Source organism: Urocampus carinirostris, chromosome 14, assembly GCF_059441175.1.
Source record: "Urocampus carinirostris isolate Australia breed hairy pipefish chromosome 14, RoL_Ucar_1.0, whole genome shotgun sequence".
NCBI classification, from domain to species: Eukaryota; Metazoa; Chordata; class Actinopteri; order Syngnathiformes; family Syngnathidae; genus Urocampus; species Urocampus carinirostris.
Window position 1 is genome coordinate 30470466 of NC_142362.1, and position 27888 is coordinate 30498353.

At 37.9% G+C, this 27888-nt stretch overlaps 1 protein-coding gene across 2 annotated transcripts; it reads right to left on the minus strand.

Annotated features, from left to right (window-relative positions):
• Window positions 1-5244: 5244 nt before the first annotated feature.
• On the minus strand, window positions 5245-27885 carry mospd2 (motile sperm domain containing 2). 2 transcript variants are annotated; one of them, XM_088352328.1, is made up of 16 exons: window positions 27482-27885; window positions 27355-27412; window positions 26807-26962; window positions 26136-26222; window positions 25872-26026; window positions 24621-24681; window positions 24499-24537; window positions 24288-24412; window positions 22976-23209; window positions 18346-18440; window positions 12030-12123; window positions 8031-8127; window positions 6850-6970; window positions 6681-6774; window positions 6173-6214; window positions 5245-5611 (listed from the first exon to the last, which is right to left on the minus strand). In XM_088352328.1, exons 1-16 carry the CDS (start codon window positions 27512-27514, stop codon window positions 5459-5461), a joined length of 1644 nt encoding a protein of 547 aa, XP_088208454.1. In that variant the 5' UTR covers window positions 27515-27885; the 3' UTR covers window positions 5245-5458. The 2 variants fall into 2 exon arrangements, with proteins under 2 accessions (XP_088208454.1, XP_088208455.1); XM_088352329.1 differs by lacking the exon at window positions 6173-6214 and having other exon boundaries at window positions 27482-27883.
• Between the last annotated feature and the right edge of the window lie 3 nt (window positions 27886-27888).

Below are 27888 nucleotides of genomic sequence, written 5' to 3' on the forward strand. Positions count from 1 at the left end.
GGGCAAATGTGGCCCGCGATGTCATTTTGATGTGACTTGCGAGAGCCTAAAATGTCTGAGAGTTTAAAAACAAAAGGGCTGAAAGTCTGCTATAACTAAAACAACATTTCCCACAATGCCTGACGATTGCTACACCAGCAAAGTGTTTCCATATGAATTGCAATGAGCAGAATCGAGAAATAGATGTTCCTCAAAAAATTAGAGGATTGTGTTGTATTTAGTTTATAACATATTATAAATGTGTAGCAACTGTACAGTTTGTGATTTAATAATTGATAAATTCTGAGTTTTTTTCTACATAAAGGAGTAGGTACGTTTAGTATACCATTCAATTACATTTAGTAAATATGAGCCCTTTGAGGACAGCCAGTTTGTTTATGTGGCCTTTGGTAAAAATGAGTCTGGCATAAAAGATTCCTCTTTTATTTTACGATATTTTCCCTCAATTTTTATCATGTATTTTTTGGCAGTGTGACACTCCATGCAGTAAGGTGAAAATAGTGTTAAAATAGTCAAACAAGATTATTCATATAAATTGATATTCTAATGATCTAAATTTACTTTTCTGTGCTTTACTAATGTTTTACCACGAGAGCAAAAAGTTCCCCTGATCACTGCATTTTCCTTTTTTGCCACTAGAGAGAGCACTCGCATCATTCGAGTCACAATTTGCTTTTAGAAGGATGTTCAAGTTTGCTAGAAAAAGTCACGCTTAGGTCAACTTCGAAATACTTCAATATTACGTATTCATGAGCTAGCACACAAAAAAAAAAATAATTTAAAAAATCTCCCTTTCATCTCCTCCTGTTGATGCTCCAAATAGAATTTTGCCTCCTCAAACAGGCCCTCGCATACATTTACATATTTGACACATCAACATTCTAAACCACAGCGCCTCGTAGTTGAATCTAAAAACGGAAGTTCACAATCAGATTATGTGAGATAAAAATCGTTTTTACTTCAGGTTTTCGCCATTTTTATGAAGAACAAACTGTGCTTGATAAGAAAATCCGTCCATCCATCATCTGCATCGCTTATCCTCAGTCGAGTCGCGGGGGTGCTGGAGCTGATCCCAGCTATCTTCGAGCAGTGGGCAGGGGACACCCTGAACTGGTTGCCAGCCAGTCACAAGACACACATAGACAGACAACTCACTCGTTCATTCACACCGAGGGACAATTTGGACCGGCCAAATAACCTGTCATGCTTGTTTTTGGAATGTGGGAGGAAACCGGAGGGAACCCACACAAGCACAGGGAGAACATGCAAACTCCACACACAAAGGTTCGATCTCATGACCTCAGAACTGTGCCGCACACGCGCTAACCACTTCGCTGCCACTACATATATTTTTTTCTGCAAAGCCACCGCAGAGATAGGGCTTCATGGTCTGGTCTGCTGGGAGCACGGCAGCCAACAGGAAAAAACATACAGAGATGAATCAACACAGCTCAGAAGATCATTAGCTACTCTCTACCCAGTGTAGGGGACATTCCCAGCTCCTGATACAGCAGCGGAGCCCTGGACATTATAAAGGGATCTTCCCACCCCAGCCACCACCTCATTGACTTGTTGCCGTCTGGACCTTTAAAACAATGACAGGCTCGAAGACATTTTCTTCCAGAGGGCCATCAACAACCTAAAAAAGCACGTAAAACTGAAAAAAATATATATTTGGTGACCTATTTGGGAATTTTTGCTGCTGCTAATGTTATTTGCATTTTCATCACACTATTTGTCAAAATGTCATTGCTCTATTATCATAACTTGGGCCAGTCTCCACGCACTACGTTTTAAATATTTTTGCATATTTATTTCGACATTTTTTTTTTCTTATTTTTCACTTTAATATTTTTATTACATGTTTACCCTGGAGTGTCATGTCTAATCTTGTGTACAATGTTTTACCATGTTGATGTAAATGACAATATAGATTATATTATTACATCCATCCATTATTTGCACCGTTTATCCTCAGTAGGGTCGCGGGGGTGCTGGAGCCCATGCCAGCTATCTCCGGGCAGGGGACACCCTCAACTGTTTGCCAGCCAGTCACAGGCCACATGGAGACAGACATCTCACTCGCTCATTCACACCTAGGGACAATTTGGATTGGCCAATTAACCTGATATGCATGTTTTTGGAACGTAGGAGGAAACCGGCATATGTTCTTTTGGTAAATATTCTATACCAGGGGACAAGCTCCCATTTGGACCCAAAGAACCATAAGAGCAAAAACATTTTGAGAGAGCCACAGTACATATTTTAAGACACAATTCAACGAAACTACCAAACCCGCTCTCTAGACAAAAGGTAATTATTCAGTGCATTTAATCTAACTAAGTTTGACAATTAGGTCAAATCTAAAAAATAATAATGGCAGAGCCTGTGTGCCATGTGAATATAAATATGCCACTTAATTTTCATCTTCCTCCTGCAGTTACTTAAGAGTGTTTAGGCTTTACTTTATTGTACTAAATAATGGTTTCAAAACAAGGTGCAAGCAAAGGTCTTCTGTAAAAATGTCACAAAATACTACAAACAACGATACTAATGTATTTGTTTAGGTATATATACCTTTAGTGCAGACGACGCTGGCAAGGAGTGTGCGCACTCTGTCCTGTGTATAGCTCCGCCCATTCCTACCACTCACCCAATCAAATTGCTGAACCTCCGGGTGTTTAAAAATGTAAGGTGGCTTTTGATCATAAAGGGTCTCAACAATGAACATAGATTGTATAATGAGCTTCCGTATAACTGATTATTTAGAGATTTACAGTAAAAACGGGGTCTGTTGGTGTGACACTCTGACTGTAAACTGTACTTAAAATTGTGTGATATAAAAACTAAACTCAACGCTTTTGCTTAACATCATATCGTATGCTCAGTACATGCTCAAAATGATTAGGAATATTGAATACATGCAAAGGTTCTATCATATCTCCGACCCATATGTACTCATTAAGACAGCCATGTGTGGCTCGAGAACCATATGTTCCCTACCCCTGTTCTATCCTATTTTATTCTGTACTTTGCATCCTTATGGTTAGTCCCATTTAGCTGACTCCTTCCAATAGATCCTTCTACTTAAATGCAGCGCTCATTCATTTCCTATCGATCGCTTCTCTCGATTTGGTTCAACGAGGCAAAGCGAGTGGTCAGGCGTACATGGAGGCGGCTTTGATCTGATATCAAATCAATGTCATCAAGGGCCTCAAGGCTCCGTCAGAAATGCAACTTCGAATTAATTCAATAACGATTGCACCGTAAACGTGCATAGGCGTTTCCTGTGTGGCATGCCCGCTCCAGGTTTATGTGTTAACAATGTCCAACTGAGTTCAAAGAGCTCTTATAACATTTTTCTCACAGTTCCCATTTGCTTTTATTTTACTTTAAGAAAAGCTGTTCAGGGCGGAATGCATTGGGTAGGAAGTATGGGCAGTTTTAAACTTCATAGAGTTGTATGTTAAACGGAAATGTGATTCAATTCTCAATAAATCGTATTGAAATATTTCTGCCCCCCAAAAAAGCATTATATATCACGTGTGTTCTTAACAGTTTATCCTCAAACCTTTTACATTTTAAGTCAAGTCATGTTTATTTGTATAGCCTTTAATCACAAAGAGTCTCAAAGGGCTGCACAGACCACAGATTATTGCAAACTAGAGACTATTATTACACCATACTCTGATCTAAAACCTATACGAGGGCAAGGAAAAACTCAAAAACCTCAAAATGAGGAAAATGAAGAAACCTTGAGAAGGGACCGCACGTGAGGTAATCCGCCTTCCGGCAAGACCAGGCTGAAATGGATGTTGCAATAACAATTAATACACAGATATTGTCAACATAAAATATAGGTTATTCATATGCTATATAATAAAATGAAATAATTCACTTTCTGATTTGCCATAAGCCCGACAAATTGGCTGCAAAGGAACCTACTAGCAGCTCAAATTTCTCTTTCACATTTTAAAATAATTAATGTGAAGGCCATTGCTTCATTATTAATCTTGTTCTAGATTGTTCTCCCAATTTTTGGCACACTAAATCCTCCAACCTTTACATCAATTTATTACTCCAATCAAAAAATATATTCACTTGATCAACTTCCATGACGCTTGTCAAACAATAACTTTTCTCGACCTCTCTTTAAAAAAAAAACAACTTTTTTTAAACTTGTTTCTACAGTAAACACATAATAGTTGATAAGCATTTGTGTTGCTTGCATAAGTGCCTGATTTCAGTGTAATAATATACTTAATAGACATTGAGTATTATTTTGCTTATTTTCGAACTTGTTTTCTTCGGTGTTTTTTCTTCCCGTTTTGACAACTACACTATGGATTACTTCTATCCTATGGACATGGGTTTTAACGCACAAGAAATGCGTGTATTTCAACTCCTTGCCCTGAGGAATTCTCGTGCCGGCGTGATGAAGGGGCCCATGGTGGAAGAAAAGCCGAAGCTAGCGAAGCGGCTAGCGGCGTTATAAGTCTTCGGTACCATCCGTAATCATGGTAAATGCGAACTCACGACCAAATAGGATCATCGAGTGCTTTTTGAAAACATCGAAGCGCACAGGGAGCGCAGTTGCTGTGTTTGCGGAAACGTGGCTCACGTTTAGCATTCCGGACGCTAACGTGTAGCCACCCGGAGCCACCTGGAGAAATCCGGCTTCAACGTCGCTAAACAGAGACATGAAAGCCGGGGGGAATCGGAGAGGAGGCGGACTTGCTAACACGAGGTGGTGTATCCCTGGATTTTCACAAAGAAAAGATTTCCATCCGCCGCAGGAATGTCGAACTTTTGGACTGGCGTGACGTCATCCACTCCGCTACAAGCACCCTCGGGCATCATGTTAATCTGTTAATAAACAACGGGGTAGACTGCTGGAAGTGTGAATTTCCCTACGGGGATGAATAAAGTATATATCTATCTATCTATCTAATGTTTTTTCCTTTTGACTGGAATTTAAACAAAAGAAAAATAATTAAAACAAAATTTTTACAGAAGGTTTTTTAAATAGGGGGAAAAAAAATCTATTTAAAATAATAAAATCATGTTCTGTGATGTTTTTTCCATCTTAGTGCATTTGCTGAGTATTTTTCTCACTAATTCACTCCCATTGTTGGTTGTGTAAAGAATTTAATTTTACTATTGTGGGTTGAGTCAAAATAGTAAATATGAGCTCCCACTCCCCTCCTCCTGCATAAGATTCTCTGCAAATATGACCTTTGCCAACACTGGGAAAAATTCATTTATTTTCATATCTACAACAGGGTATCATATAAAATATTGTACAATATGACAAAAATAAAATATTCTTCCATTTTTTTGGGTAATAAATATTTTCTTGTTTCAAAAAGATGCTGCAAAGCTGTTAAAAGCACAAAATGCCTTTTTTCGATTTGGCGCCAGAAAGCTTTCAAGGGGTTTATTGGGTCAACTTGCAGTGTCAAGATAGCTTCGGGTCAGTCGTCAGCAGTTTGATGCAGTACAGATTGAGCACCAGAAGGATCAGGACAAAGCAGACGAGAACCTTCTGGACCCACAAACACCTGCTCACGCTTTGCTCCAGTCGGGAGTTGGAGGCTGCCAATCGCATCAGCTGGTGGCAAAAGAGAACAAAAGAAAGATTAACAGGTTTTAGTAGAATGTGAGTAACAGGGAAAAGGTACCAGCGAAGATGTTAAGTCAAATTCCCTGAAAGTTGTAAAAAACGGCAAGGTTGAAGCAGCTTTTCCTTATAGACTGAAGAAAGCTTTTGAAACAGAAACCCACTCAAACCTAGACACATAAGCAGCATGGAAAATGTTAAAAATAAATTGTCCCCCGAATTTGTCGAAATCCTCTGAAGTTGAGGTGATGCCGATTTTAAAAGGAACGTGTTGGTTAGTAGAGCTAAGAGTTTAGCAGAACCACGTTTGGAAAAGCAGTAGACTGAATGCCACTTTGCATTTAGACTCAAGTCCTTGATGTGAAAAAGGGCCAAATTGTGCAGAGTACAGAGACTCAAGGGCCCGACCTTCAGCCCTGATATTGAGAAGTATAAATTATATTTACAAAGATGTCCAGGCACACTGTCTACACCCTAAGCTTAAAAGTGAATGGTGACAATGGAACGGACAATGTTTTCCCAGAAAAGCAAAGGAAAGCCTTCGATACTTACTAAGGTGTCACCAGGTGCTTGGTAGCTTATCTGTGGAACAAGCTATGAAAATATAAACAAAAGAGTCACGTTTTGGAATGCTGGTAAGCATCGTTTTCTCAACTTCCTGCAATGAGGAAAGTATGTTTACGGTCTCCATTTGAAGTCAAAGATGCGAAACGATAGCTTATCTTTTTACGATGATTAAGATCATATTTTAAAGGCTATAATTACTCAGGATTATAAAGTGCACTAATCCCCCAAATTACTAAAAATAGTGTGATAATGAGATAAAACCTAATGCTTTTTCCTATGTCATCTATATCTCTAGAGGTCCAGTGATTACACAGTGGATTTGAGTTTATCATTATTGCAATTGCTATTGTTATTATCCCTAATGTTATCATTGGGCCGGGTTGCGAGAATATTGCCAGATATTATACTGGTCCGTAGTACCGAAACGTTTGGGGACCAGTGTGCTGGTGCATTTGGTACCTGAATAAGTGTTACTTGTGTTTTGTGTATTTACCGCTGTCTTGATATCCTTGCCGTTTTCCGAACAGTCAAATTCCCGCTGAAGGATTGCTGCTGGTTTGGTGCTCTCTACAACATGGCAGCGTAACCTGCAGTTGTTTTAAAAGAACAAAAACAAAATAATTGAGTGAACGAACAGAACCAACGATGAGTCTCCAAAATACCTGTGCTCCATTATTTTCTGCTTTTGCACTTCTTTCCAGAACTGAGCGAGTTCTTGACCCCCCACGTTGTCCATCTCTGCAGCCATCACCAGGAAGCGATCCTGGGGCGATGCCTGAGACCCTGTGCCAAGACCAGAGCAGATCTGTCAAGCGTGAAGCAACATCTTAAGAGGCGGACCATGTCTTTTATGCCGCCGAGGGCCCAACACTCAAAACAACACGAGGTTCTGCCGCTGATGGCTGGCGCCACGGGAGATGTCCTCACTTAAGTTTTGTTCACTGAACAAAACTGGCAGACGCTTTGAAAGGGCGGCCGATAAGATCGATTAGAGAGTGACGGAAATACAGAGAACCCATTGCTACTTCGCTGGTTAACTGCTTCGCAGATTTTGAATTGAATGGAATTGTTAGCACAAAGCCAATGCTATCACGAATGGAATGTAGTATGTGCAAGTGTTGGGTGGGCGTGACCGTCTGTGTGTGTGACTGTGACAGGCTTTTGTATGCTGTCAGTCAAACAAGTGGCCCCAAAAACAAACAGTGGAGAAAAGCACCAGATAGCTTTTATCAGCTTGTTACATTAAAAAGAAATTCATAAATTCATCTGAGGAAAGTTAGAAGACCGCATAGAAATGGTGATCACCAGCTGTAATTGATGAATTGTTATCAGGTCTGTTAAGAGACTGAGGACGAGAAATCTATAGCAAAGGCGCATGTCCAGGCTACTGTTGTTAGGTTAGGTAACACATCTCAACTCAAAAGCTACCCCTGCCAAGCCAGTATCTCAACAACACCAGATCCATTACCCATGAAACGGATGACCTGTAGCTACAACTCGTTGGAAAACGCTTCATTGTATTTCAAACATTGCAGAGACCTGGCTGAAGGCGCGGTTAACTAATGCTAGAGCGCAGCTAGCCAGCTACTCTCTAAATCGCTTTCTTACTCTGAAAGGAGAAGCCCCCCAGTGTCGTTGTACTTCACCATGATTTCAACAAAGACCACTCATTCATTCGTAGATCTGTAATTATTACTTTGTTACAGTCGTATACTCTCAGTCAGTAAGGAAGTCATCTCGAGGTAAGTTTGCCCCTTGGGGGCTCTTATGAAGGTGTGACGCAACTTTGCAGATTTCACTTTTCGCCGGGGGGTGCTGCGCAATAACTGAGGGATTACGATACCTCCGTGCAGAGACACCACGATGTCGATGGAGGCGCCGGGCTCGCAGGTGCTGCTGCTCGGCTTCACCCTGTACTTTTCTGGCGCTGTTGTCCGAACCTGCACAGTGCATGACAAAGTCAAAAACCACAGGCCACATTCAGCCCCTGAGAAGGTTTTCTTAATTCATTACTCAATCATACACCTGGAGTCGTAGTGAATTTGTGTTGTACTGTCGACTTGCGTGTCTTAGTGTAGTGTGTCCTAGCGTAGTGGGTGTTTTTATCTGCTAGACACGTTGGTTTGAGAGTTACGTTATTTCAATTCTCTGTCTATGCTGCAGAATTGACAATAAAATTGACTTTACTGTACGTTACTTCTCTTTGCACTTTATTTTATTGTGGTTTGGTGAATGATAGAAAATGGCTATTTTTTAATATGAGATTTTAGCCCACTTTTGCGAAAATATAGGCTATTGTTAGTGCCTGAATAACACTGGCTACTTTCATTTAATGTTCATTTTATGGGGACTTTTATGTCAAGAAAATCTGTCATATGTGCCCGTTGATATTAAAGATTACTCACACAGCCATAAAAAATATTGCTTTATTTATCTGATCATGATGTAATATATTTGTTAACTTTTCAGTAGGTTCAATTAAGTTTATTAAACCAAGGGTTCTTAACTGATCTGAATTCAGGACACACCATACAACCATAACTATAAAAAGTGATCCAAATCAAGAAGAAACATTTTATCGTATTTTCTGGACTATAAGGTCAAGTCAAGTAATTTTTATTTGTATAGCCCTTATTCACAAAGAGTCTCAAAGGGCTGGGGACACCTGAAAAGCCCAAATTGGCCTGAAATTTTAAATTGAGCCGTATAACCTGATGCAATTTATAAAATACAAAATACGTTGGGTAAGGTTGGAAATGCATACAGTATTTATTCGTGTGACATGCATACAGTATTTATAAGTGTGCGTTACTGTGTTTGTTCGATTCCCGTAGCACAAAATATTTTGCTATTTTGGTAAGCTACACTTATTGAATTATTAATTGTGGCAAAACACCGAAAGTGTTAGAAAAGCCCAACGGTTACACACTGAAGTCCCAATTTCATGCACCTTACAGTCCGGTCCAACCAACATATGAAAAGTATACGACAAAATACTATTTTTGGAGATGCACCTTGTAATGCGGTGGACGTTATAGTGTACAATACTTCTCAAATGTATTGAATAAAAGGGTTGTAAAAGTGGAATATACTCAAAACTTTAAAAAATGACTCACAAAAGAATAGCAACTTTAAAAAGATTCCTCTTATTACTTAATTAGCTGTATTCAAAATGAAATCCAAAACACTTTACTTCACTAGTTTACTCTTCAAGATAATAAAATCCATATCTCATGTATTATTTGCTGCATCTGCGGTCTCAACGAATATAAACAAACTTGCTGTCAACAATCAGGTAGATTGACCCTCAGTTATTTTTTATCTTAGCATTATTTTGAAAAGGCAAAGGCCTGCGACCTACTGAAAACAGGTTTGCGACACAATTTTGGGTAGGGAGCTACCGTTGAGAAACACTGCACTAGATTATTTGTGACATTTTAAAATTGTTCAACATTCTATCAGTCTGATCCTTGGCTTGTAGCATATTTTTTCATTTGTACCTTCCATCTGTTTGACTTTGACAACCCTTCTGTACAGGAATATAACTAGAATGCAAACTTTTTTGAAAATGTGAGGGTATCCTGAAGTTGTTGCACAACATGGCTGCCCATTTCTTTATCTTGCAGATGAGAAGGAAGGAGTTGGTCAAAACGGGAGTGCTGACAAGCTTATACCTTCTGCTTATTCTGTTAGCCAGACTTTGTCTTATGTTTACATTCCAACACTACAGGACTAACTTACTACGGTGGAGCCATTTTAATATGTAAACACGTTCTTTGTGTGTGACATGAGATAAGTCCCTGAAGTTGATTGGATGGCACTAACCTGGAGATGGCGAATGTTTAATTTTCTGTTCTTATTTTATTTTGGCAAATAGGCGCAAGAGCGACTCATTTTTTTCTATCATCAGTTTTATTTTGGTAAGCATTCACTCTTCAGACTTTTAAAAGCTAAAATACCCGAAAAATATTACTGGTTAGTGTAAAAAAAAAAAAAAAAGAAGAAAAAAAAAAAAGAGTGACATTGTTAAGTGCAGCAGCTACAAGCAATTTATTTTTTATTTTATACAGCCAATTCACTCAAGTTTAAGAACCCGCATATATTATTTTCATTTTTCATTTTTGAAAAGTTTTACTCTATCACTGATGTCTGAATGCATTGTGTAAGCACTTAAATCCCTTCTTATGTTGTTTTATGAGAATTTGATGAATGAAACACTGAACTGACAGATACATTACTAAGTACTACTTAGAATTTTAAGTGGTACCTTTTTTGACAAGTCAGTGAAAAATAAGTATTTAATTTCTTCCAGGTGTTTCATTTTCGGTTTTTGGCCAAGTGTATAACATTTTCGGTTTCGGCCCCGATTTTTTTTTTACGGCGCCTATCTAATTTATAGGGCAATCACTAATTGAAGCAATAATATATCATAGTTTTAAAATACATGAAAGTTGTTGCAAAAGTATATTATTTACAAAATCAATTTACCTGACTGTTGTTTGAGATATTTTGATCTTTTTATGTGCAAAAAAGGCTAATCAGCGTTAGCTTTCTTTCAGCACTGACAAGCTTTATGTCAATTTATTACTATTAACCCACACTAATACAAAATAAAACAACACAACCACACAAATCATACTAAGTTCAAGAAAAGACAATACAATTCAAAACACAAAGGAGCAACAACAATACAACACACAACTGTGACACAAAGCACACAACAACACAAAAGGAAAAAGAATGGCAAACAAATCCATTACAGAAACCTGAATCCGTATCTGGTGTATGTTTGTGGACCCTCTTGTTTTCAATAAAGGATCTTTGTGGAGACTGGTGACAAGCTCAGATTGGTAAAAAAGGGAAATAAGTTTACCATAAGAGTGCAAATCTACCAGACTAAAAATGTTATGTTTTAACCTCCGCTCTACCTCCTGAGCTACTGCCGTTGGACAACAACCATGGAATTTTCTGAAAATCTTTGCACTATTAGTATGATCCCAGTTCGAATCCCGAATCCCGGCTCGTCCGTGTTACATGTCGAAATGTCCTTGGGTAAGACACTGAACCACTAATACCCCCAATAAGCAGGTTAGCGCCTTACATGGCTGCAAGGCCGCTATTGGGAAATGTGGAGCACATTGTAAAGCGCTTTGGGAAGTCATTGACTTGAAAAGTGCTATATAAATGCAGATCATTTCGTAACATTTATCAGCATACAAAACATTCTTCCTCATTTCTAGAACATCATGCTCATTATAAGTGCTGGTTTTTGTATTTTACGATAGGTAACAGTCCTTAAAATGGCAAAACGTACTTTCCAAGGGTAACAAAACTACCCAAAATGTGCATTTTTGCTCATTTGAGGCATTATTATTCTATAGATGTAGTATTAATACTTCACAACTTTAGTAAAATGGCAACCCTAAATCTTAAAATGTGCAGTAATCTTCTGATGGGGCATTAAAAACTTTAGGTTATTTTTTTTGGCAGTGTAAATTATAAGCTTTTATGGAAGTGAGTTGCTGTGAATTTGTTTGATTTAAGATGGAGTAAGAGAAGGAGGATGGAAAAAGATGAACTATCCGTCCAAAAATAGCAGTAACAAACAAACTTAAATGGTGAAAAACGAACTCAGCAATGGCGGAGGTGGTCTTGAAATATTGCTGAGTGAGGCTGACAGACGGGTGGACCAGCTTATGAATGACAGACCGGCAAAATTTCCCAATGTGTGCGTCAGTCTCTGCAAATATGCTTACAATGCGTGTTTAAAAATGCCTTCGATTAACCTCAATTCACCGAACTCCATTTTCAAAATAGAAATCTGTGAGTGGTGGGCGCTCACCTTAAAAGCCAACGGGTTTTTTGTCACATTGCTCAGGATGATGAGGCTTTTCTTCTCTGTATCCCCACAACCAAAACTGAGCTCTTCTGCTGGGCTATAGGACATGAATTTGCATCACATAAATACAAATCGGAAAAAAAGCTGATTGTGTTAGGTTGTATTCATGGGAATTTAATACAGGTCCTGCTGACTTACAACAGAAGATGAGTTCTATTATATTATGCCAGCATTGTCACATTGCCTCACTATTGCATCACTATTCATAAGCATATAGTATCAGAAATTATGATAAAAAAGTAATATGGCAAGTACAGTAAAAAGTACAAGGCAATTGAGCTCAATTAAAACAGATATACTTTACGAATGCACTTATGTTGAAAGATAAGCGTCAGCAATGCTTCATGGAGCATACAATTCAGAAATAGTGCAAAGATTTTCAGAAAATTGCATGGTTGTTGTCCAACAAGCACCAGCAAACATCTTTCAACGATTGAACGCTTTAAAATGTAGTGTTTGCATTACATTCAAATCACCATCAAGGGTGGAATCATTTGCATTATACTATAAAATAAAGGCAATTTAAATTTAGCGGATTATTTGCAGCACTATGATGCAAAAATTATTCCAATGATAGATAATTTCATTTATTTTAAATATTATCATTTACTATATTTTTAACATTACTTTCATTAAGTTTCTTAAATCTGTGCGGTCTCACACTGCAAAAAGTACAGAAAGTATAAAGTAAAAAAAAATAGAAAATGAATGGAGAATAAAATTATGGGAACAAAAAACTATTTTAATAGATTGGGAAAAGTCAAAATAATACTTCAAATGAACAAGATTATCAGCAAACAGAGCAAAAGCGGTTCTAATTTTCCTTGGCTTTTTGGGCATTTCACAAGGTGAAAATGATATTTCAAAGTGTTTAAACCTTGAAATTTCTTTCCAAATTATGCACCAAATGACAGATCACAGTTTAAAAGATTTAGACTTGGAAGTTTATTTTCCTGTAGAACAATACTCATAAAGATTGTGGTCATGTTCATTGCATGACTGTTTTTTGCATTTTTGGGGGACAGAAGCAAATTTCCAAGTCCCCCTAAAAAAAGTCTTTCTTCGTCGATTTCAAAACCATTTAGTTGTAGAAATGCCAGTCGAGTGAAGGAAATTGGCCTTGTACTTTTTGCTTACAAATCCAACAAATTTCAACTTAAATTGCGTGTATAACAAGAATCTTCACGGAAATATTGCTTGCCTCAAAGCCACAATCTTATTCAATAAATGTAAACAACAGCAACCCACTCGTGCACCTCTTCTTCAGGCTGTGTCGGAAAACGCCCTAACGGGAATTACCCTCCATTATCCCATGGAAACAGGAAAGAGTTCATTGGGGAACATCTGTGACAAGACGCCCACACTGCCATTATCTTACACTCGCACTGCGTTATAAAACACTTACTGCACTCTGCAGGGGGAAAATAAATCAAATACACTCCCTGGCTTTTGTCAAGGAAGTGTTGGTGCATTTAATGAGATAAAAACTGCTTTTCTGTATATTTATTTTTTTTTTCATATATGTGTGTTATTTGCCCACAGTACGAGAAGCGGATGTCAGAGTTTACTCACGCTTGAGCAATCAAAGCATCCCCCGTCTCGCTTTCTCCGGGGAAGCCCCCGGCCTTGAATTCAAAAGTAAGCAGCTCAGAAACATTGTAACAGTTAGAGATAAGTTCCATGTACGGCAGCTTTCGCAGCCTTGAGCTTTCATGCGGCCACGAGCATTGAAATAGACCTTGACTGTGTGCTCGGACAAATATATACACTTGTTAGAAACACACACTAGCGGTGTTGGGACTAGCATGTTACAAGAGATCGTGTTCCTGGAACGCAATTACTTTTCTCGGTAAGGAGTACTATAACGCGTTTTTAATACAGTTCTGTAACCGACTGTCGTTACAACATGTTGCGTTACTCCGTTAATCAATAAAAATGGATTATGAAATACCACGTCCTTGATCGTTAACTATTGCTCTTTCGCTCACGGTTTGATACACTAATTCTCAATCCGCCAGCAACGCGTATCAGGGGTGGGCATGTTTATATTTACCCACAAAGTACAACAGAATACATTTACGGTGGCGGCGTTTCAAGCGCAGAGTATGAGAGTGCTGAATTTCTCGTCATGGAGACAGTCTATACTGGCATCTAAGACGTATTCACACCAATAAAATAAAACACTCAATTCAGGGGGTCAGTTTATATTTGGCTGTGTGTTACCCGTTGCAAGTAGAGAGGGGGCGTGGGTTTTACAGGAAGCACCAAAAATAATGAGGTAAACGTGAGTACAAAATTTACGATAAAAGTGGGCTGATTTTTATTTTTTTTTATTTGTAAAATTTCCTATGCAAAATTATGATGTTTTTACTTGTGTATTAGTTTCCTTAATTTACAATAAAAACAAATTCAATAATTGCGACCAAACACTACAAAAATACCAGGTAAATATTTGAGAAAAACAATACTGTAAAAAAATTAAAAAATGTAACATATGAACAATAAAACTCAAGGTGAGCAAAATTATTTGTCAACTTTATTTTGCAGTGCAGACAAAACCAACAATTTAAAGCTGCACACATACACCGCTCTGCACCATGTAACATAAAATTCTGGCAAAATAGCATGTTTGATTGAGTGTTAGGATCTATGAGAGGTAATCGATGAGTGAACGCCGCCTCTTGCTGATTTCTCTAAGTAATTAACTGCGGAGACTCCCTTTGACTCAATGAAAAATTGATTGGTGGTGCCCCCAATTCCCTCGCCCTCATGCAGAAAATCAATTGTTCTATTAAAGTACCAGCATGTCAATAATGAATCGTGACCGTATGTAAAAAATTAACACGAGGCTTCTCCTGACCTAGTGAACAAATGTAGGAGTTCCCTATCAAAGAGTGAGACAGTTATTTTGGTAGAAATCCGGTCTTGGGCAATACTGAGAGGCGTGTTGCAATGTTTTGGTGTACTGCCAAGTAGCTGGCAGGCAATTTTGTTGAAACCTTTTGAAGGACTTTTAAATTGTACATATTGAGACACAAAATAAAACACTAGTTAACCATGCTTAGGACTGGGACTGTGCAAAAAATGGGAATGGATGATTCAGTTCTTTATTCTTATTTTTCAGTTAATATTGTTTATTTATGTACTATTATCCTTAACTAATTATTCTGCAAAGTTAAGTCATGTTCATTTGTATGGCCCTTAATTTTTATGTTTTCAAATTGTCTTGCACTAACAGAAGGGAATTGTTTTAATTTCATGGTTCATTTGACATGTTTCAAATAAAATAATAGTAAATGATTCAGTTATATTATATTCCAGTGAAATAACTTTATACAAACCAGGAAGGTTTATTTCAAAATATTTATATGTTTAATATGTGGGGGGGAAAATACAAATAAATAACGTAATTGCAGATTAATAGGGGCAAAAAACCTAGCTATGGAAATTGGTAGTCGAGTAGAGATGCATAGAATTTTCAGCCGGGGGAAAAAAAAAAAATCAAACAAAGGCTCCCAAAAGAACAATGTTGCTATGAAAACATATCAAAAGTGAGGTTAGCAAGTAGGAGTTGGAGCTTGAGCCCGATCTGGCTGCTTATATGGAAAACGCTGCCAAAATGGGGGCTCTCCCAAGTTTTTACCCAAAAAACATTTTCTCTGAACTATGTGTGTCCCATGTGCTTTGTTTTCTGTAGTGGTTAGGTTAACTTTTGCTAATGCTAACATGCTAGCACTACAGAACTAAATATCTTAAGTTAAGGAACTAATTCGTAATTAGGTACTTTCTGTGTGACATTATATATGTTCATCCCCAAAATCAATTGGCTGGTGTCTAGCTATTTGCAAAAAAAGTGTGAATTACTATTATTGTCATTATTATTTGACTCCTTTGTTGCGTTACACTATGCAGAGTACCATACGCTAGCTATCCTCAGTTTTGCAGAGCTACAAATATATCTGCTATTTTTAATCTTGCGCATGCATTTGACAAGACATATGATAGTTAGATCTGGAGTAAATTGTAAATAGATTTGTTGATCTGAACAATACGTGTGTCAATGTTCTTGAGACATATCTATCCCCATATAGGTGTAGTGTAAAAATGGCAGTAATATGTAGTTTACATTTTCAGTTGCAGGATATTCTTCTAATGACAATTTACCACTTGAAAATGCTTTCTCGATTTTTTATTTGACCTCTAGTAAATGTCCACAATAGATACGTAATCCTTGCACAAATACACAGTTCATAGTAACCCGTTTAGATGTGGTATGCACCTATCCTATTGGGTACGACCCTTAGGGAGCGATGATGCTTTACATGATACTCCTATACAAACTAATGTCAGCTGCTGTTAATTACGAGGGTAGGAGAAATGCAATGGCAACGCGAAACCACCAGAGAGCAGTGTCGGTATTTTTAAACAGACTTGTTGAGAAACACGGCCACAATTGCAATTATTTACAAGCACTTCACCCATAATTCAAGCACATTTAAATCCTTGAAAACAAAACGTTAAAATTTAAGAACTTTCAAGGACCCGTACTAAATCTGAGAAAAGGAAACCAACAACCCACTCAGGAATTGGTTCTGGTACGAAACTTAATGAGACTGAACCTTTGTGGCGAGGCTAGATTTTGAAGCTCAGAAAAAAAAAATGGGTTGCATCCATTTCACAAGTTTGTTTGACATTTTTGCGAGCCCACATACTTTTTGGACTTCAGAGCCCTAAAATTATCTGGACAACCCTTCTGTGTCACATCTGTTGCACAATCATGCCAAAATTATGCTTGCGTGACTTTAGATTTCTCGATTGCACGATACATTGTCACTGGGAATGTTTATATGCAGGCAATGGTCGCATTGCGATCAGATTCTAGTTTTTTTTAACTTATTTTTTACTTTTACAAATAACCAAGCATAAAATATATGTCATTTCCACAACTATGTCTGCAAGTTAACACGAACGCGTCTGTGTGCAGCAATGCTGACGTCAATTTACTGACTGCTGTGTTTAAATAAAAATGTTATTGAAATAGTCAGAAAATATGGGATGATTAGATTGAACTATACAGTAGAGCTATAAAGTTGGGTTCAAATATTACCAGGAGGGGAATCGACAACTTGATCTTTGAATGGTACAATCTTACAGATCTTGTTTCATTGTCCTTATTTGAACTTTGTCAGAGGTTAGCATTACAACTATCATTGTATCTTCAATACTTATCGTAGTTCCGCATCATTTATAGTTAGTACTTCATGCAAGAGGGTATGTTTACATGACTGCTGACAAGAATTCATCCCATATACATGTATTCCCCATTGGGAAAAACCTGAAATGGAGCTAATGACATCACTGTGCAAATAGACTTTTGTTTGACGTTAAATTACATTAAGTTATTCTATTCATTACAATCAACACAATCATGGAAGCACCGTAGTTGTTTACTCCTTGCTTCAAAAGATTTGTGTTACTGCTGCATCTCGTGTGTTCACAAGTTGTGCTCTTATGTTGCTTGCCAGACTGTGGCATTTTTGTCACAATGAAAGAAAATGAATTAAAAAAAATAAAAAATCTTGTGAAGCCTGTTTCAAGAGTTGTTGCTTAGCTGCAGAGATAACGATTTTTCCAGCAACAAAAAAAAATCGCCAAAGAAAAAAAATAACGCGTATGCAAGTAAGGCAATGGATAAAACCAATGGGTTTACATTAAAGAAAACTCAATTAATGAAAAGAGTAACCCAACATCCTTAACTACTATTAGTCGTCGGGATAAGAGCATATTCGGATTTCTGTGTGCATTTAAATGGCCTTATAAATCTTGACTATCTGCAATACTCTTATCTTTATCAGACTATTTCTTGCTTGTAAACATAGTAGGAGTTAAAGTTTCAATGTGACAATATCTGACTTCACTGAGTTAATTTTGACAGAAAAAGTGTTTATGGCTTATTGCTGCAGTAAATCAATTTAACAGCTTTCTGTAAACGTCCTCAGTCACCCTGCATTTTCCTTGCAATGCCAAATTAAATCATGTCTACCATTTGTGTCATCTGATGCTTTGGCTTTCATGCACGGTGAAGGGTATAACATACAGATCTATATATCCTGCTGTTGTTGTTGTTCAAGATGTATGTGCTCATTGGAGTGTATGACAAACTGGGAAATGATTTACATTTGCTAGAGTAGCGGCCATTAATGGTAAACTACTACAATAGGATGCAATCCTGAGGAACATATTGTTGGTAACGGAGTACCTGATGTCCAGCAGGCTGCCTTTAAATGTGGTCACAGGTTTTCTGGCCCCTTTTGTGCGGCTCTCTCCCTTTTCGTTGTCTTCGAGGAAATTCACCTGCAAAGATGGACACGTCATTAAAAAGAGCAACGAGCAGCAACCACTTTGTAGTAGCGTTTGATTCCTGGCGCCTACATCCGATGACCTTTACGATAATGAGGTGTAATAATTGCATTAGTGATACTTTCATGGAAAACCCCCTTGACTGCATTTGACTCTTGCTCTAATTTAAGGGGAGCATAGAGCAAAAAACATGTCTATAGAGGATTGCGGAACTAGGGGAAACCTTGTGACTTGCAAAAGAGAGAGCAAAAAGTGCATCGCCTGCACACACTTTCACCTAAAATTCCCCCCTAGCAAGATTTTGACAGGATGTTCGTTTTGGAGATGTTTGCATGAGGAGCAACGGGAAAAGTGCATACGAGAGGTGGAGTTAGCGGACAGTGGGGAGGGGAGGGTTTATTGCTTTCACGTGGTTTGGATGGGTAAGCAAAGGTGAAAGGAGTCTGTATGTGATGGGAAAGTGAATGACTCACAAGGGGAAGTATACATAAATATTTCGCAAAGAATGAAGGCATCAAGATAACCAGCTGTTGAAAAAAACTAGTTTATTCATTATCGGAAGTGCAATTATGATACATTTCATCACAAATTAGGAAAAAAAAATTATCCAACACAGTTCAGTGTTAATACAATTTACAGACTAAATCCAAAATACATTAGTATTAAGATCAAAGGCACCATGGCAACAATATTTGTTAAAACCATTAAAATTCTGATTACTTTTTTATTAGTATGAAAATAACTCACAATTGTAAAAATAAAACTTACAAATTGAGTGAATGATTTGCACATATTGATTGCTTGAAATGTTTAAAACTTGAAACAGTATCAGGTGGGTGAAATACAGCAAATGTGAGTCGACAGTACTTAAGTCAGGGAAAAGGCACAACATTATAAGTGCTCTTCATAGTGTTCGGGAGTGTTTTTGGAGGCTTTGCCTCCAAGTCACTTGGGAAGGCCTAACTTTGGACTTGGTTTACTGTTCTAGAACAGTACCTCATTCAGTGCATTTAAGAGTTTTTTTGTGGTTGAAATGTTATCGGACTATTTGATTTGAGTGTTCAGGTTTCAAGTCTTGTTGGCTTAAACTCTTGATGAAGAAAAAGTCAGAAATGTCATGGGTTCATAAGAAAAGTGAAGCACTGAAATGTAAAGGGTCAAAGCAGAATTCTCGCATCCAAGATGGGAGTCAAAGGGGATCACAGTGATGCCACCCACAGGAGTGCACCTGTCTTGGGAGTCTGCAGAAATCTTCCACCGTGTGGGTGCAGCGATCCTACGCTGCATCACCACCTCCAGCCCTTGTTTCAAAAGAGAGAGAGAGGCAATTAGCTTCCGAGTCATCAAGCACCGTGACGTCGGAAACCCACGCCGTCTCGTCTTGAGGAGGGAACGGGTGGCAGCAAGAGCTTCTTCAGATGCGTTGGTTTAAGTGTTTTTGTGAAACTTCCTCAGTTCTACAACAACTTATGTATTTGGACACAAATTATAGACAGTAGACAGTCTAGTCCAAAGGTTCTCAACTGACGTCAACACCCACCTTCCCTCCCTAATTCCAGGACAGGACCCATTTCAAGAAAAAAGGTCCACTTCTCAAATGTATTGAATTAAAACATTGAGCTCGTGGAATAGAAACACAAAACACGCTGAGATTTTGGTCCACCCATGTCTTAAAGATAATTAAAGATAAATAAACTGAACTCTCATATATTGGTGGCTTTAGTCTGACGGTTATGATGGAATGTGCAGTAAAAAGTATTTAAAACAAATAATAATAATAAAAAAACATAATATGTTCAACACTAGAAGACCTCCAGTCATGCAATTTCCAACACAGAATATCCAAAGAACAACCAACTGACTGGATTAGTTTCACCATTGATCTGCAAATGAGACAAAATCTGATGTGAAACACACAACTCAGTAATGCCCCTCGCATGCTAATGTGAAAATAGGAATGTTTTACGGGGCGTAATCGGCCCGCATTTTTGCAGTATTACTCTAGTTGTATTTTTAATCTACTTTTATATTGTAGTATTTCGGCAGTGTTTTTGTAGTATTTCCATTGGACATTTTTGTAGTATATATATGTGGTTTTACTGTAGCAGTATTTTTGTAGTATTTCTGTCGTAATATTTTATATAGCAGTGTTTTTGTATTATAGTACGGTATTACTGTAATGGTACTTTAGTAGTATTTCTGTCCAAGTATTTTGAAGTATTTCCATACTAGTATTTATGTAATATTTCTTTAATATTTTACTGTTACTGAAGTTGATTTTGGTAGTATTTCTGTTGTAATATTTCTGTAATAGTATTTTTGTATCATAGAAGTAGTACTTTTGTAGTATTTCCATAGTATTTTTTTTCTGATCAAAATGAAGACAAAATAATATATTAGGTCCCTGTTTTGAAACCCAAAATTTGCTATTTAGTTTTGTAGTAATTCTGTAGCATTATTGCCAACTGACTTTTAATTCATTTATCAACACCACACTCACCACATTCTATTTGAACATCCCGCCTTTCCTCTTTTACAGAACAATTGTCACAAGATGGGCTGTTGAGTTGTTCGTTTGAAATTACACAGCCTTTTTGCGGTATGTCACACTGACTATTGTATGTACCAGTTAAAGTCTTCACTTCAATATGATTGAATCAAGATAATGGTTACTATTCAATTGAGAACAAATCACTTCTTTGGTCTGAAACCACTTTGAAGAAAGATCCAGGAACTAATTCTAAATTAACCTAGACTTTGGATTTTCTAAAGACCTAAAAAGAGAGCAACAATCTCCAATCATGAATGTCTCAATACATCAAGTTTGAAGTCTTTTTTTCTGAACAAAGGCTTAGTTGGAATTCAAACACTCAAAGCATTGGTCTTAAATCTTTTATAGTCATACTCTTGATTTGGCTTGAGGGATTCAAAGTCTTGGTCTTACTGCTGTTACAATTGTTTTCTCAATTCTCTATCCATGTCATCAAAACATAGGTTTTGTTATCTCCATTAATTGTTACTATATGTCAAATCTGAGATTATTTGAGACTTGATTGGGATTTAGGAATACCCAAATGTGACATTACTTTAACCCGTTCAGAAGGTCACTAACCTTTGCTCTTGCCAATAAATATGTTGCATTCTAATTAAGGGTGGAAGCTAAGCTGTTTTTAACTTTGCCTCAACATCTGAACATCTGGGTGAGGACTGGGCACTGCACACTCTTTGTCTTAAATTGGTCTTACGTTTGTCTTAAATGTGCTTCAAAGTTTTGATCGTAAAAGTAGCGTTGACAGGTCCTCTCCCCAAAATCTTGGGTTATGTTTTAAGTCCAAGCAATAAAGAACGTTGGAGGCCATCATTATAAAGTGGAGTTTTCACAGCACATACTTTTGAATGCGGCTCAGAACTACTGATTTGAATTTCTTTGCTTAACTCAATCTGTTGTGCATGATCAACAGGATATTAAACTACAATGCTTTCTTTTGTTTATATGGAACACAACAATTGTGCTATTTGATGTCTTCAGCTGCTGCGGTCTTAGTTACCCACAAGTAAGGTTGGCAAACAGAAATAGTTGACATGCTTGTAGGCTCTTACTAATGTAGGTCAAGCCTGAGTTGACGTGACCCTCAATGCTGATCCCCATTAAATAACCCCAAAGCAAACAGAACATCAAATGAGTGTCTGATCGTGAGGAGTTTTCTGCGGGGCATCGATTTCATGCAGGCTTATTTTGCATACAGTGGGCTGCGAAAGAAACCAAACAGACTGGGTGCCTTGGTTTGACTGTTTCGTGTGGATAATGTAGAGGGTTTGTGAGCTCAAGCACAAACTGTAAAAATGATGAAGTACTGAAATCACAACACAGAGGAGCTGGACAAAAGATGTGGGGACAAAACTCATTTCCTCTTAATCCTGTTATTAGTTTCGTGGACATACATTAGTCTATCAAGGACGTATATTAGATGGCGAAAGAAGCTTTGACATTTACGCAATCTAAGACGTTGAAAGTCACCTTCGTGTGATGGCGCTTTCAAATCTCAATATTACAGTCAGCTCCACAGAGAGTCAGATTACACGCTGTAATCCTGGACTCACCCTTTGAATATGTCAGAGAAGAAAGATTATGCACCACATATGATATTGCATTTCCTCGGGCAGTGTCCATTTCCTTCAACCACAAGATTATCCAATTAGTTGTTAACGATGAGTATGACCCCTTTCATTTGAAAACCCCCTTTAATCACGAGAAAGAAAAATGGTGGAAATATTAAAAAAAGAAAACATTCTATTGACACGATCATATACAAACTCAACTCTGTGGCTAAGGGAAGCAGCATTAACACTAAGTTATCCTCCAGTAATTCAGATGGTTTGAGTGTTTCTCGAATTTGTCCTTAAGTCACAGCTTTTAATTTCCATGTTCCTTAAAATGAACTGTAATAAACTGGTAAGAGTAGCCCATGAGCCCACAAGGAGTCACAATTTGCAAAAAGCTGCCAGGTGAGAAGAGAGAGCACATATACCTTTTTGGGCTTTGCAACAACCTCAGAGTTGAAGCTGGAATCAAGGCCATCTTTGCTATCTGGCATGCTGTCTTTGCTCTCCATCTCTTTGCTCTCCACCTCTTTGCTCTCCACCTCTTTGCTCTCCACCTCTTTGCTCTCGCTCTCGTCCTCGCCGACGATGGGTCCATTGTCTCCAATGGGTGTCTGGAAGTCGTCGTCGGGGAGTGGAGGGTAGCTATACTTGAACGAATCCTGGAACGGGCCCAGATAGCTATTGTCAATATGTGAACAAAGTGAGGCCTCTTTACATGAATATAATCTCTGCTGAGAGTCACTAATGCACAACAGCATCTCTGTCTCGAGTGATAACAGAAATGGCAGTGTCAACATATGGCATGCGTACCAAAACTTCTAAAGTTCAGAATCATGTTAGTCCGGATACAGTGGATAAAAAGACTGCTTTCAAGTTTGCAAAGCAGACCTTGCGAATCATGGCAATAGCTCGGTGACGCATGAACATTTGAAGAGCACATCAGACAGTTGAACGAAACAGAGTTTGACTAGCTTCAATACCATTCAAGTAAATTTCAAGCTAAAATGCTTTTGATAATAATAATAATAATAATAATAATTTCCTTGTATTGTCATTCTGTGTAACAATGTACACAGAACGAAATGTCGATTGCACCTGACCCGTTGTAGCGAGCCGATGACATGTATTGGACATTTTTTAACATATATTTTGCTATAAAAGAACTTGAGCGCTATGCCAGACATTGCCTGACAAACGTTAATGCACATAATATTTGTGTTACTTACTCTTCTATTACTGATAATGAGCTTTTTCTTGGTTTACAGGAGGAAAAATGTTTACTTGATTTTAAATTCAATTTGATTGTTCTTTTGCCTGTCCCTAAAAAATTGACGCAGGTTCATTCATGGATTCATGTGCCTACTGACCGAGAACAGCGTCTGACTTAATATGTGCCTTTTTATTTAATTATTTTACAAATCTGCATTGTGTTCAATAAAGGACGTATTTTTACTGTGCCAATTTTTCTTGTGTTTATCTACATTTTCCAGATGGAATGAATCAACTTCATGCTGAATTGGATTAACAAAAAATTGTTTTTATCAGATTGCTCGACTAATCGCTTCAGTAGTCTGACTAGTCGAATATTAAAATAGTCGTTAGTGGCTGCCCTATTATTTAGAAAACAGATGGTCAAAGGTTTATCTAATGAATCATGAAACTAAACTAGAAAAAGGAAGAAAAAAATCAAACACAAATACCCAAAAATTGTTTTATAGAATTCAAACTTGAACGTACCGTTCCACCCATGTGTGGTGGGAGGTACTCAGGGTCAATGTAAGACGGGAGTTCAGCTCTAGATGCAAATTTCAGCTTGCTGATGGCGTCTGGACCTAACCAAGTCTTCACGATCTTCCACGCGGCTACATGAGTGCAAGAGAGGTTGGTTTCAGGGTGGAAAAATTCCATATCACAACATCACTGAGTCGCCGGGGGCAGACACTCTCACCGTTCATGATCCAAGGCATCTCCACGATAATCATCTTGGCTAAAATAACACATTAAATTAGTCTGAGTTCAATACAACAAATCAACCCATTAAAGACATGTTTCTGACTGTTTTATACTTACAGAGCAACTTTGGGTAATAAACTTTGAAACAATTTATGACGTACTTCACAAAGTCCATGTCCTGCAACAGAGATATTTGTATTTGTTTTGTGTAACAAAATCAGATTTTTAAATTGCTGTCAATGTAGAAACATTTAAATACACTATGTACGCACATTTATATGTTGAAATTTCAAACCTAGTTAATAAACAAATAATTAAAGTAAAGAATGGTTTGAGAAGAGTAATTTTGTGCAAAACAAAATCACAATTTATTCAAAAGTATAAACCATTGTGATGACATTGCATTTTTGTGTGTAATAGCATCAAAATATATATCAGTGTAAAAAAAGTTCATTATTTTGTGTCTCTTTTGTAAGTGTTTTGGAATGGACATTTTCTTGTAATGATAAAATAAACACACTATTATAAGGACTAGCCAAATGAAAATTTTAATATTAAGTCATGATGACATTATTTGTCTACTAAATTCCAAACAAACTTAAGTTTGTTTGTGAAATACCGGGACTATAATTATACTCATAATTTTAGATAAGCTTTGCCTTTTTTTCCTTCTAACTTTTTTGTTTCAATTATTTCCACCCTGTATTGTGTCTTGATCTCAAATAATAAGAGGAAAAAAAATTGCCAAAAACTTACATAATAATTAAACTCAACTCAATTTGGGTTGACTATTTCACTCTGTTCCTCATCTCCTGACATTGCAAAGACTGTTCTCACTAAATCAATTAATTACAAAAACAATTCCTGAAATAATCGACTCAGCAGTGAGCACCGATGAGCCTTTGACTGATGTTTGGTTCAGCGTTTCACGTTGACTGCAATCATCACGGCAACAGATTTATCAATAGAAGCAAGGCCTGCGCCCTGACCAAGCTCTGTAATTGGCAGGCATCTTCATTGCTATGCGGGCGACGCACTACCCAGCCTTAACAAGATCATACTGAACAGAGACGCTCCGGCTCACGCTGGAGCTCTGCTTTTCCGATTGATTTATAGCCATTTCTTATGTTTCTCTTTCTGTGCATCTCTTGCCTGTTAATTCAAGTATCTCGCTGGAGGGCTCCGTGAGGCAGTTTTGTGGAGTAGAAAGCCCCCTTGAATTGACCAACAGGACTTAATGGTTATTTTAATCTCCAAAGAGTCAAAAGTCCTCTGAGAATACAGAGCAGGGAATGACAATTGAGTAGCCTGATACTGGTTCCAACTAGTTTTCCTACAATCTGAATAAACCTGAATAACAAAACTTACGATGTTGGCCAGGCCAGACTCTGACATATCAAAAATGACTGTCAAGGGCATCCCAGGTTCTTTCTTGACATTACGCTCCAGCCAGAAAGCCACATACTTCTTCTTGTCAATTATGGTTTTGGCATCCTTGACATGCAGCTTTACCTTAAACCAGACTGGGAACAGAAAGATAAAGACCTTTTTCCCACTAATTTGCATGGAATGGGATATATTTTTGTTAGTCGAAAAAGGTCGGAAAGGGGACCACTTAGGTGTCTCACATACACAGCTTGTTGCCCTCTTTGTCAAATCCATGGAGAAACACCGCCCCAGTCTCAAACATCCACCTGGGAATGGAGCTCTCTGAGAGATCTGAGGTAGAAAAACACGCTCATTAGACAATTGCTGAGATTGCGTAAGGAATGCTGAACAGATTGCCTCAATGGATATATACTTGAATCGTAATCCTGATATTGTTTTGAGAAGGGGTGTGTAACCTCATACTTTAAAGTAAAAGAGCTAAAACTAGTCCGACTAGTTGCAGTCTTTGTGATCATCGAGAGCGACTTTCGGATTTTACCCTAAAATCACACTCAACTGTGAAATGGCATCCACTCTATGGGATAATGATTTTTAATCACAGTCTTTTAACATAACTGACAAATTGCATTCAATAAAGCGTCACCCCCCCGAGCAAAGATAACCCACAGGATTCTTGAAAAGCGACTTCTGTTGTCCGAGTTGGCTCCTTCATGGGGTTCAATGCACAATGACATGCTTGTGTGCATTTCCAATAAGACACGCTCTTATATGACAAACCCTAACCACTTCAACAACCTCATTGTCAGGCAGATATGAGCTTCAGCATCTCTCATATCAATGTATGTCCAAGCCACTATGTTATATCATTTTCGTTATACTTCACATATAATTTCCAAATGGTCATAGACGTCTACCATTTACACCAAACTCTTTCCTCCACTGGAAACTTTCATCGATCATTTTCAAGGCATCTTCAACATTGTAGTGTCTCCATGTCAGGTAGCCCTCCACAGTATAGTTGTCGTTCTGTAGTCGGTCCACATCTCTTTGGTCATATTTGGCGGATGAATCTGAAATTTAAAATAACATGTGTTTTGGTAAATGATGTATAAAGGTATTCAATCAAATGCTTCAAGATAACATTTGCATGGATTTGCGATTTGAGGCTCCTACTGTAAAGCAAGAAGATAAGAAACTCCCCCACATGTATTTACGTCAGCAACGGAAAGTGAAAGGCAAAACTATAAAATTATAATCAATCGAATAAATAAAAGGTTGGGGAACGTGTCACAACTTTGTTGTTCTGGTCCTCAAATGTTGGATGTGTTTGTTTTGGTTATCTGATTGAACCTTATCTGGATCATAACTATGAAAATGTCTTACATTTCAAGGCATTTAAATTGATGTTTATTTTCGCTAAGAAGTACGAGTCAAATAATGTGAAAACCCTTCTCTCCCATACCTTGAAAAAATTCATTCTTGAATCTCAGTCTCGTCTCCTCAATTTTCACCTCATTGTCCTGCCACATGAGTTTGGAGAAGATAGGAATGAAAGGAAGAAAACGCTTCATATTTGAAAGTTATAATACCTGATCCTCTGGGTGTTGCTCATGCTCAGCCATGCTCAACTGTCACCGGCGCGTTTCCTTCCCTTCCAACGATAGTTCCTCGTTAGCTCGCTCGCTACCTAGCTGTACTGTAGTTAGGGTGAATCATTATGAACTGGGATACTGACGCCCTCCTGGGGCCATTTTGGTTCAGCTTGTTGGCCACTCCTCTTCGGGTTTTGTCACAAGATTTGGCAATAAAACGCGCGTAGCTGGGGAGACAATGCAAAAAATGCACACAATCAACTGCGTATGCTTCCCGTTTGTGTTGGCCAGGTCACCAAGACTAAATCGGTTAACTTAAGCCGGTGAGTTCACCAGTGTTGACAAAGCGCCATTCCCACAATGCATTTCTCCTGACGTGCTTGCTACTTCCGGTTTGGCGCGCG